Source organism: Chrysochloris asiatica, unplaced genomic scaffold (genome assembly GCF_000296735.1).
Source record: "Chrysochloris asiatica unplaced genomic scaffold, ChrAsi1.0 scaffold00002, whole genome shotgun sequence".
Taxonomy (NCBI): domain Eukaryota; kingdom Metazoa; phylum Chordata; class Mammalia; order Afrosoricida; family Chrysochloridae; genus Chrysochloris; species Chrysochloris asiatica.
In genome coordinates, this window is record NW_006408520.1 from 22193275 (window position 1) to 22206451 (window position 13177).

Genomic DNA, 13177 nt, shown 5'->3' on the forward strand with positions numbered 1-13177 from the left:
GTAAATGAAAAAGCCCCCAACATAACAACAAGTAACAGCTAGGGAAAACAAAACAAAACCACCAATATCTAAAAAGAGAAAAGAGGGAGAGGAAAAAGAAAAAAAAAAAAACTACAGAAGATAAAAATAAGAGAGAAAAGAAAAAGAAAGCACTAAACACATTTAGGGAGAGGTATGAATAAATGAAGTCCTGGTGTAGCACAGCTGCAAGGTTGATTTGAACAGAAAGGTCAGCTGTTCAATCTCACTAGCAGCTCCTCACAAACCCTATACAGGAGTTGTTTTGAGTTGGAACTGACTTGCCAGCAGCAACAACAGCAACATGAGTCGAAGAAAAAGTGACCAGTGATTAGTAAAGAAAAATCAAGAGCAAAAGAAAAAAGAAGAAGCGGAGGCAGTGGTGGGGTGAGAGGGTGGGAAGGGAAAGAGAAACAGAAAATAAGAACAAATGAAAGCAGAGACAGAATAAAATACAAGGAAAGGTAAAGAGATAAAGAAGGGGAAGAAAGAATAGTCAAACAGTAACAATGAAAGGAAAAAATCAGGACAAGTGACAAACCCAGAGAGGAGAAAATTGTGGGGTTTCCCATCAACCGAGAAGCTCATGTGATAAGTAGGTAAGGGATAAAATAGCCCTAGATGGACTTTCTTTAAGCGTAGGTGTTGTCTGTCTTGGTCACCCAATCTGGAAGTAGTTAGTGTAGACCCCAAAGCAGCTGGAGGAGCAGTATCTTTCCGTTGCAGAGGGCAGCCAGGGGTGAGAGTTCCCACTAGTCCACAGCTGGCTAGAATTGGCTCTGAAGGTCTGGAATAGGTCTCACTTGAATCTAGGTGCTGAGGTTAGTGCAGATAGCTCCCAACTTACTTTGACGTGACTCACAACTGTGCAGCTCACCACCGTGTGGCTCTGACCATCAGGAGAGCCAGAGATTTGCTGGGATTGTACATGGGTGAGGGATGGCCTCACCTCTATTTACCAGGGTAATGAGTACAAGAAAAAATAAATGCCCCTTTCTCTCCACCAGTAAGTGATATGCCGCTGTGTCACAAAGCCACTGGTAGGCAGGCACATATCTTTTTTATTTATTTTTTTTAATCCCACATCAGTTCAGCTGCTTTTCCTTGTAGTTCAATCTGGCCAGGACTAGCTCTGCAAATTTGATCAGGGCTTACCTAAATCCAGGCCTTGGGGTTGGTGCAGATAGTACCCAACTAATTTTGATGATCTCACAACTGTGTGGCTCACCACCATGAGGCTCCAACTACTGGTTGAGTGGGCATTTTCCTGGGGGTATATGTGGGTGGGAGCTGGTCATGCTGCTGATCACCAGGAGAGTGTGGGAAACAAGAAAAAAATCATTTTTTTTTTTTCTCTCCATGAATCACTGATGTGCTTCTGCACCACCAAGTCTGTGTTTTCTCTAAAGCTTTTCACAAAAATTTAAGATGGCATGTCTGGTTAGCTAGCACACCAATCTATCTCCTTTTATTGCTGCATTTGTTCAGTTTCCTCTTCTAATAGGCATTTAGTTCACTTCTATATCTCTTCAGTTGAAGCTCAGTGTTCAAGGACTATCAACTGCATCTATTTCATTTGGTTTTCTGGATCTTTCTTGTAGAGGGTCTATGTAGCATTTCTGCCTAGTCTGTCATCTTGCTGCCTTCCCATGAATTATTTTTGTCAACAAGCATTGAGAATGTGTTCTGTTTAGACAAGGTAGAGTATAGAAAGAATACAAGCTTCTCACCATAAAGAGCTTCCAAGTTAAGTGGAGTAATACCATGTATATAACAAATAATGAACAGTATAAAAACACATGTAATAAATGTCTGTTGAGTAGTAGTGACATTCTGGGAGAGATGGTTACTGAAAATCTATGGATGTAGGAATGGTGATAATGGAAAGTTTGTATAGGGATAAAGGAAGATTACACTATAACTTGTAGTGACTTTTACCTAGTTTCTAATCACAAATGTAATAATATTTTCTGCTATGATAAATACTGGGGTTTCTGAGTACTTAGACTTTAATTTTAGAATGTTTTTCTTTAAATGATGTACTTTGAGGTGACAATTTTTTAATATGTAAGTAGGAGTCCTAGTGTGGTGCTGTGGGTTAATGTGTTAGACTACAAGGTTGATTTGAACCACAAGGTTAGTGGTTCAAGCTTACCAACCACTCTTAGGACAGCCTATACAGGGTCACTATGATTAAGAACTCAACAGCACATAACAACAACAACATGTAGCTCAATAAAGCTAATTAGCCAAAGAATTTTTTTTTCCTCCTTAGGTGGTGTTATTGTTATGTGCTGTGGAGTCGGTTCCGACTCATAGCGACCCTGTACAGTAGGGTTTCTGAGGCTGTGAATATTTACGACAGCAGAAAGCCTCATCTTTCTCCTGTGGAACAGCTTGTAGTTTCGAACTTCTGACCTTGAGGTTCGTAGCCCGATTCCTAACCACTATGCTACCATCTGGAGGATGTCTTTTTTGGGACACTTTCTGTCATCTTAAAAGTTTTATCTCCCAAATACTTTGAAGACCATGACACAAACCTCTGATTGTCTACAACTTATCAAGACAGATTTTTAACTTGGACCACTGAAGTTAATCTTTTTCTTAGCTATATTTCCTTAGAAATTCAAATACTCTAAGAGATCATAGAAACATTAGAGTTCGGTCATATATCCCAATCCCTCATCTTATAAATGAAGTGAGTGATGTCTAGATAGAGTTTGATTTGTATGTAGAGTATGTAGCTGTAATAAGGGACAGTGTACAGCTACATAGCCCAGGTCTGTTGATTCTCTCAGTATTTTTTTTCCTAATATACTCTTGTTGTACCAATTATTGAGTCCAATAAAATCCAAATTTGTTTAGTTTTCATCTTACATCTTCTTGTGTGTACTTTTTTTTTTTTTTGCAACTTTAATGATTCCATAATTATTGCCCTTAAATTAGATCATACATTCTTTTGACTGTGGGCTGTCAGATTTAAAAGTTGATGACTATAATTGTTTTTATACAAACATAATTTCTACTGTAGGATAGGATCATATTATAAACATTGCTCTGTGATATGCCATGAAGATCTTTTTTTATGTACACATAAACATAGTATTCCCTTATTGATGAAAATTTAGGTGACTTCCAATTTTTTTCCATTATAAAGTTGCTAAGATAAATTTTCTTGTATATATACCATGTTTTCAAGGATTTGACTAAAAATTAAACACATGAAAAGTTTTTAAATATGATGCTGACTTGCTTTGCAAAAAGACTTCTCTGAATCATAGTTCCTCCATCCATGGTGTAATAAGAATGACTATTTCCACACATCCTCTTTAATACTGGTTTTGTATCTTTAAAATTTTTTGCCAATCTGATCAGTAAAAAGTTTTGCCATATTTTCAAATTTGCGCGTTTATTAGGAGGGCATGGGGCCTTAAGCTGGTTCATTGAAAAATTGAAATAAGAGATAAATGAATTTTTCCATGACCCTTCTGAGACTACCTTCATACATATTAGGTTTATACTGAAAAATTACTATAAAATAATACATCTTAGACTTTTCTGTCATAATTCTAATTTGTATCATGTTTGGGAAGATCTTTGTCTTATTGTCATTCTTAGGGTTCAGTTCAACTTGCAAAAATAATAATAAAATGAAAGCATAATAGTCTAAGCAAGATAGGCTGTTTTGCCTCTCACATAACACACAACTCAAGGTAAATGCAATCCCCAGGTTATAAACTTGTCTTGCAGACTTCCCTGAATAACTCATACTTTCCCTTTAATGTTATGTAAACTTGCCCTTACTTTGAAATTGACCTAACCCGTGTTGCTGTTAACTGCATACCAGTTCTTCTGACTCATAGTGCCCTATGTGCAAAAGAACAAAACACTGCCTTGTCCTGTACCATCCTCACAACTGTTGTTATATTTGAGCCCATTGTTTCTGCCACTGTGTCAATCCATCTTGTTGGAAGTCTTCCTCTTTTTCACTGACCCTCTACTTTTCAACAATGATGTCCTTCTCCAGGGACTAGTCTCTCCTGATAATATGTCTACAGTATGAGAAACCAAATATTCCTATTGTCACTTCTAAGGAGCATTCTGGCTGTAGTTCTTCCAAAACTGATCTGTTTGTTTTCCTGGCAGCCCATGGTACTTTCCGTATTATTTGTCAACACCATAATTCAGACATATCAATTCTTCTTTAGTATTCCTTATTTATTATGCATCTTTCATATACATATGAGGTCATTGAAAATACCATAGCTCATGTCAGGGTCACCTTAGTCCTCAAACTGACATCTTTGCTCTTGAACACTTTAAAGAAGTCTTTTGCAGCAGATTTGCTTAATGTAATACATCTTTTGATATCTTGACTGCTGCTTCCATGAGCATTGATTATGGAACCAAGTAAAATGAAGTCTTTGACAAAGACAGTCTTTTCTACATTTACCATGGTGTTATTTATTGGTGCAGTTATGAGGATTTTTGATTTCTTTACATTGAGATTCAATCCATATTGAAGGCTATAATCTCTGATCTCATCAGTAATTATTTCAAGTCCTCTGTTTTCAGCAAGCAAAGTTGTGTCATTTGCATATCACAGGTTGTTGATGACTCTTCCTCCAGTCAATAGGTTGGCCAGGTACCTGTCTTGCATATTTCTTGATATTGACATGTGAATGCCTCATGTGCTACATCAGTTTGTTGAAACATTTCAGTTTGTATTCTGTCAGTTCCTCGAGCCTTGTTTTTCACCAATGCTTTCACTGCTGCTTTGACTTCTCCCTTCAGTACCATTGGTTCTTGATCATATACCTCTTGAAATGATTGAATGTCTACCAATTCTTTTTGGTACAGTGACTGTGTATTCCTTCCATCTTCTTGTGATATTTCCAGCATCATTAAACTTTCTGCCCATAATTTTTATATTACAGTCTGAGACTTGAATTTCTTCTCCAGTACTTTAAGCTTGAGAAATACAAAGTGTGTTCTTCCCTTTTGGTTTTCTAACACCAGGTCATTGAACATTTCAGTATAATACTTGACCTTAGCTTCTCAAGCTTTTCTTTAAAAATACTCTGTTCAGTTCATTTATTTATCGTTTCTTCCTTTCACTTTAGCTTCTCCACACTCAGGAGCAAGTTTTAGAGTCTCTTTTGAAATCCACTTTGGTCCTTTCTTTCTTTCCTGTCTTTAAATGGCCTTTTTCTTTCTTCTTGTATAATGTTCTTGATGTCATTACACAACTGTTGTGGGTTTTGGTAAGTAGTGTCTAATGCATCAAATCTGTCAGATGGTCTCTAAACTCAGGTGGGATATACTCAAGAGCATATTTTGGCTCTTGCAGACTTCTTTTAATATTCTTCAGCTTCATCCTGAACTTGCATATGGTCAGTTGATGGTCTGTTAAATAGTCTGCCCCTGGCCTTGTTTGGCTGATGATATCAAGCGTCTCTTTTGTCTCTTTTCACAGATGTAGTCAGTTTGATTCTTCAGTTTTCCATCTGGCAAAGTTCCCATTTATAGTCACCTTTCATGTTGTTGAAGAAAGATATTTGCAATGAAGAAGTCATTGGTCTCGCAAAATTCTATCATGAGATCTTCAGCATCACTTCTATCACTAAGGCCATATTTTCCAACTACCGATCCTTTCTTTTTGTGCTAACTTTGACATTCTAATCACCAGTAAATATTAATGCATCTTTATTGCATGTTTGATTGATTTCTGATTGAAGAAGTTAATAGAATTCGTCAATTTTATCATCATTGATTTTAGAGGTTGGCCCATAAATTGATCTTCCTTATTGTTGTTATTAAGTGCCATTGAGTCAGTTCTTAATCGTAGGGATTCTGAGGAGTGGCTGGTGAGTTTGAACCTGTGACCTTGTGGTTCAACCTGACTTTATAGTCCAGTGCATTATTCTGCTGTGCTACATCAGGACTCCAGTCTACCATGTAGGCGTATGGATATTATTATATCACAGGAAGCATTGTACTTCAAGATCAATCCTAAAGTGTTCTTTTTTGGTGATGAATGCCTGATTCAAAATGGCCAATACCAGTACATCTCAGCCCACTAATGCCTTGGTTCTCATGATAGAATTTTGCAAGACCAAGGACTTCTCCATTGCAAATACCTTTTTAAAACAACATAAAAGATGACTATACACTTGGGCCTCACCAGATGGACTACACAGAAATCAAATTGACTACATCTGTGGAAAGAGATGGTGGAAAAACTCCATATAATCAGCCAAAACAAGGCCAGGGGCATACTGTTGAACAGGCTATCAATTGCTCATATGCAAGTTCAGGCTGAAGATGAAGAAAAGTAAGTCCATGAGAGCCAAAATATGACCTTGAATATATCCCACCTGAATTAAGAGATATTCTTAACAGATTTGGTGCATTAGACACTAAAGATTTGTGGATGATATCAAGACTATCATACAGGAAGAAAACAAAACATCATTAAGAGGACAAGAATGAAGGAAAAGACCAACATGGATGTTAGAAGAGACTCTGAAACTTGGTCTTCTGCATAGGGATGCTAAAACAAATGTAAGAAATGAGGAGGCAAATGGAAAATTTCAAAGGTCAGCTCAAGAAGACAAAAGTCAAATATAAAAAATGTACAAAGATCTGGAGTTGGAAGACCAAAAGGGAAGAACATGCACAGCATTTCTGAAGCAGAGGGAACTGAAGAAAAAATTCAAGCCTCAACATGCAATATGGAAGGATTCTATGGGCAAAATATTAAATGATGCGGAAAACATCAAAAGAAGATGGAGGAATACACAGAGTCACTGTACCAAAGAGAAATGATCCATGTTTAACCATTTCAAGAGGTACGATATGACTGGAGCCAATGATACTGAAGGAAGAAGTCCAAGGTACATTGAAGGCATTGTCAAAGAACAAGGCTCTGGCAATTAATGGATTACAAATTGAAATCTTTCAGCAAACTGATGAATTACTGGAAGCACTCACTCATCTATGCTGAGAAATTTAGAAGATAACTATCTGGCTAACTGACTGGAAGAGATCCATATTTGTACCCATTCCAATGAGAGATGCGCCAATGGAATGTTGAAGTCACCGATCAGTAGCATCAATATCTCATATGAGTAAAATTTAGCTAAAGATAATCCAAAAACACTGCAACGTACATTGACAGAGAACGGCCAGAGGTTCAGACCAGATTCAGACAAGGACATGAAACAAGGGGGATTATCATTGCTGATGTCACATGGATCTTGGCTGAAAGTAGAGAATACCAGAAAGATGTTTACTTGTGCTGTATTGACTATGTACAGGCTTTCAATTGTGTGGTTCATGACAAGCTATGGAAAACATTACAGAGAATTCATATCACAGAACACTTTATTATATTCATGAGGAACCTGTACATAGACCAAAAAACAGTGGTTCAGACAGAAAAAGGGAATGCTGAATGATTTAAAATTAGGAAAGGTGTGCATCAGGGTTGTATTCTTTCACCATATTTATTCAATCTGTATGCTGAGTACATAATCTGAGAAACTGAATTATATGATGAAGAAAGTGGCATGGAGCAAGACTCATTAGCAACCAGCAATATGCAGATGATACAACCTTGCTTGCTGAAGGTGAAGAGGACTTAAAATATTTACTGATGAAGGTCAAAGACCATAGCCTTCGGTATGGGTTGGACCTCAGTGTAAAGAAGACAAAACTCCTCACCACTGGACCAATAAACAACATTCATATAAATGGAGAAAATCAATGACTTCATTTGCTTGGATCAACTATCAACACTCATGTCTTGAGTAAAGTGCACCACAGGCCTCAGAGTGACATCTTTGCTCTTTAACACACATTAAATAGGTTTTTCGCAGCAGATTTGTCCAATGCAGTGCATTGTTTGATTTCTTGATTACTCTATGAGCATAGATTGTGGACCCAAGTAAAATGAAATCCTTGAAAATTTCTATCTTTTCTTCGTTTATCATGATGTTGTCTATTGATTTAGTTGTGAGAATTTTTGGTTTGTTTACATTGAGTTGTAATCCAGGCTTAAGGCTGTATTATGTGATCTTCATCAAGCGCTTTAAGTTCTCTTTGATTTCAGCAAGGAAGGCTGTGCCAACTGCATATCGCAGGTTGTTAATGAACCTTTCTCCAGTCTTGATGCTGTATCCTTCTTCATAATGTTAAGCATCTCAGTTTCTTTGCTCAAAATACAGATAGAATAAGTATAGTGAAAGGATACAAGCCTGGTGTATACCTTTCCTGATTTAGTCATTATTTTACTACCATAAACAAAATCCTAAACTCTTAACACTGTGCTTGGAACTCAGTAGGAACTTACTTAATATTTGCTGATTAAACTATTTGTATTATTTGTCTATACTTTGAAAAGACTAGTAAAGCAACAAAAAACCCAGAGATTTATTGGTGGAGATTATGACAGTAGTTTATCTATGTTTAATTAAAGATAACTCAATTTATCATGCTAGAGATTATAATAAATATCTTGAGACAAAATAAGAGTTTTGAAAGAAAGATTAAGCGAAAAAAGAAAAAGAATCGGAGAAATAAGGACTGAACTTTTAGACCTTAGAAAGAGTTTAAGAAGAGACAAATACAATAAATACAAATGATTTATATTAACCTCCTGTCACAGAGTATAAGACAGAGAAGAATTTTAAGAAGGGATATTTTGGTCAATTATGTCAAATACTTTAAGATAATAACTTTTAAAACAAACATTTAAGTTTTTTCTCTTCCCCAGTCTTATTCAGGCTCACCTAGGATGCATTCCTATACAGGACTTTTCTTTGACACAAGATACAGCGAAGATTTTCAGAAATGGCTCACGAATTACAAGATGTATGTTATAGGATAGTGGATTTTCTTTTTTTTAACAGTAGATTTGTATAATAGATTTAATCTTCATAACTTTTTTTTTTTTTTTTTTAGGGTTGTCAGATTTTCTGGCTGCTCAGGAAAATAATTTTGCTGTTCTATTGAACAGTTTGATTTTAGCTAAATGTTTTAGGTGTAAACTTTGGGAAAACTCTCTGCATGTATCCAAACAGCTGGAAAAAATTGGTAGGTACTGAATACAGGTAGGCAATTTATCAATATCTGTAATACATTATTTCTCTGTGAAGAAAATTGTCATATAATGATTATTCTAATTAAAATTTGTTTTTAGATGTAAATAAGTTACTCTAATTTCTTTTTCTTGAAAATGTTTTAATTTATTTCTGCTTAAAGGGTTTTATTTGGAATCAAATGAATAGTGTATGAGAAACCTAATACTTTAATATTCTAATTTAAAAAAATTTTCCAAACCAAGTAAAATTTTATTTTAGTAACTGAATTTAATTTTAGTAATTTCCACTTTTATGACCAATATTTTGTTTTATTGTCAGTGACAAGACACAAAGCTAACAGTTCTGGCATTCCTAGTTGCAGAAAGTTATGCCAGCTATTTATATCTTTATTTTTTCTTGGTTTTTTTTTTTTTTCAGCAACAAGATATTAATTGATCTTCAAAAGATAATGCCTAGTTATTTCCTCTGTATCAGAACCCATTTCAGGCTATAAACTGGAAAACTCCATTAAGTACCATTTACAAAGACTGAAATATGACTAGTGCAGTTTGGAGTTTTCCAGTGTAATGAATTTGGCTTTATGACCCTACTTTTCATCTCTTAGAGAGCCAGAACTCCAAAAAGAGAATTATTATTTCAAACTTTGTTATTTTTACAATTTTGTATGCATTGTCAGTACATTAAAACATTACATAATGCATCTAAAAGGATTGTCTTTAAAACTTGTTATCTTTTAGATAACACCCGTGTCCGCTTGTTTTGTGAGGAAATTCCTTTCTTAATTTCCAGGATGCTTGATATCTGGGTTGGCAGAAGACTGACCAGGGAGTCTTAGGAGCTGGATGAAAGTAACATCTAAGTAGGGGGAAATTCCTGATGGAAAGTTTCACTTTCCTACAGAACTCTCGGGAAGCAAAGTATTACACCCATCCCATAAAGGCAACTGTTCTGAATTGGGAAAGAGGTTCCATGTGACATTTAGAAAATAGCAACTTACAGCAAGATTTTGAAATGAGATTAAATAGTTACTTAAATAGTTAAATAAAAATTACATCAGACCTTAAAAAGCCAGTATTTCTGACTTCTTAGAAAATTGTCAGTCTAGGTATCAGTTGCATTCTATCTTTTCTAGATTGTCAAGCACAGATAAGCATAAGGAAGCACATATTGTCTAATAAAATTTATATAATAGAAAAGTGGGGGAAAATCCAAACAGAAGACAAGTTAAAGTTCTTACTATCATAACAAAGTAATGAGGTATAGATGATGGTGTAAACAGTTGTATGCTCTCATTTCCCCACAACAATTCTTGAAGGGAAAAAACAATTCTTGAAGGGGAAAAAAAAAATAATGAAATCGATCATCTCAAATATCTAGACATTAAAGGGTTGGAGAACCAAGGGGAATAATGAACACTGAATCAAGAAAAAGGTAGCATACAGACATCAGGAGACACAGTATCCTCAGCCCACCCCTACCTCAGCTCAACATAGTCATCTTGGGGTGGCTGTAACTGTTACCCTTGGGCATTAAATAAATCTAGGGTTAAAACAGTATAGAAGACACCGAGTGGACTGGAGGTACTGAGTAATCAGCTCTGGACACAGGTGTGGACTGGCCATCCGAGCAGTGAAGCCAGGGAGCACCAAGTAAGCTTGAAACCCCAGCATTTCACCAGGGACAAAACAACATTATGAGTTCAACGTGAGCTGGAATCACCTTGAATACCTGAAAGGAGCAGTGTGGTGAGAGTTGCCTTTGTGGGATGATTGTGACATTTGGCTTCCAAAGAGTTCTGTGGGAAGGTGAACCTTTTTATTAGGAATTTATCTCCTACTTTGATGTTACCTTCACAAGCCAATCCCCTTCTTCATCTAACTCTAATGACTCCCTGTCAGTCTTCTGCCACCCTAGATTTCAAAACATTATGGAAATAAAAAGAGGAATTCCTCATAAAACAAGCGGACACATGTGTTATCTAAAATATAACAAGTCTTAAAGACAATCCTAAAAGACCCATTATGTAATGTGTTAATGTGCCCAAGATGCAGACCAGACTTTATGTGTAGACAGGTCTAGGACAGATACTCATCATGAAGGCAGTGTGGGCTGGTATACCCAAGTAGGAAGACCTTGGAAAGCATGACAGGCATAGTGTAGCCCCAAATTTCTATAAGTCCCAGGAAAGAACAAAAGTGAACACAATATGGGCCTGACTTTATGAATAGTCAGGCCTGTGACAGACAGTCAATACAGCACATGCTAGAACACCTGAGCAGGCAGACTAGGGACAGAGTGGTGTGGTGACGGCATGAGGGACTGGAATCCCTATGAGTCCTAGAAAAGAACATTATAAGGAGCATAGCACAAGCCTGAATTCATGAATAGTAAAGACACATCATAAGTCAACAACAGCTACTGCTTTTGGTGTGGGACTTTGAGGCTGTTGTACAGGTGATGTCACTGGGAAAGGAAACTTGCAGTGCATCTTCAACAGCTGAAGCTCTGGGAGTAGGGGGAGTCTGAGGCCAGGCTGTGTTCAGAGGGGAAACATTTGAGATTAGCAATCGAAGACAGCCAGTAATCCCAAATTTGGGGAAGGGTGAGACACTGAAGGGGCAAGTGCCCTGATGGGGGGAGTCCAGTACCAGAGTGACATAGACAGTGTCCCTAATATCTCATGGGGAAGCAGCAGCAACAGATGTTACAAGTCATACAGTTGGGTGCTGCAGTGGCACTGCCAGGACTCCCAATCAGGAAGCCTAGAAAGCAATGATGGCTGATGTCAATGAACAGGAAAACCAATACAGAAAGAACCACAGCAGTTATATCTACATGGGGTAGATACATTATATCTGTATGGAGGTGATGCAGAAAATAAAATAAAAACAATGATAAAGTATAAGAAGAACAAACCCTGAAGAAGGGAAAGAATCTAATCTCCAGTACTATTTCAGTAAAATAGTTCAATGTTTCTAGTACAACAAACAGTCACAAAGCATATGAAGAGGTAAAAAAGAATAGCCCAAGCAAAAGACCAAGAGAAGGTTACCAAAACCTTCCCCAAGAAAGAACAGATAAACAAATGCTTTAAAGCAACAATAGTAAGCATGTCCAAGAGCTAAAGGATAACATGAAAAATCTAAAGGAAATTAGGGAAAAGATAAAAGAACAGACAAGAATTTCTATAAAGAGAAAAAAAATACTAGAGCTGAAAAGTACAGTTGTGAGCAATTATCTGGGAAGGGATTTGATCTATCAAGAAGAATCTGTAAATGTGAAGATGAAACAAATTGAGAGGCTGTAATCCAAAGAGCAAAAATAAATAAATAAATAAAGCTTCAGTGGGCTGTGGGACACCAAGTAGAATAATATACACATTATATGAGTCCCAGAAGGAAAACTTGAGAAAAGAAAGGACAGAATTTTTTTAAAAAAGTAATTACTGAACATTTCCCAAATCTGCTGATGAGCACAAATTTACACATCCAAGAAGCTTAACAAACTCCAAGTAGGATAGAACCACCCCAAATTTATTTATACTAGCATATAATTCGCAAAAATGAAAGACAAAGAATACTACTACAGGGTAGCCTGAGAGAGACAAGATATCACATACATAAAAACAACTCATCTCTTTCATTTTGAAAACATGAACCTGAACAGTTGAGGAATGCTGCAACTCTAAACTGTTTTTGAAAACTTTAAATATTAGTGCTTTCACTGAATTGCTCATTTTTTTTCTAATACAGTTGTTAAATATATAAATTTAGTTTTCAATGAGTTGTTTAAAATTTGCTATTTGATTAATTTTCCACAGGTATAACATTGTCAAATGCAATGGTAAATGCAGGTTTAACTTCCTTTAAAAAAATAGAAGAAACAGATGCCAGGGAACTCGAACTGGTATTTAATATTCACTTATTCTAAAGTTACCTAAATTCTATCTTATTTCTAAAACTTACCTTTTATATCTTTATTTCTACCTTAAAATATTCTTCTCAGAGTCATAAATATTAAAACTTATCAAAGTTTTGGGTAATGAGCATTATTAA

The 13177-nt window shown here is 36.2% G+C and overlaps 1 protein-coding gene across 1 annotated transcript in view; it reads left to right on the forward strand.

Annotated features, from left to right (window-relative positions):
- Positions 1 to 13177, forward strand: part of HFM1 (HFM1, ATP-dependent DNA helicase homolog (S. cerevisiae)) — a 206591-nt gene that overhangs the window by 131520 nt on the left and 61894 nt on the right. The window contains exons 16-18 of the mRNA XM_006831060.1: positions 8795 to 8892; positions 8983 to 9114; positions 12943 to 13028. Coding sequence (XP_006831123.1) covers positions 8795 to 8892; positions 8983 to 9114; positions 12943 to 13028 — 316 coding nt within the window. The remainder of the gene's footprint in view (positions 1 to 8794; positions 8893 to 8982; positions 9115 to 12942; positions 13029 to 13177) is intronic.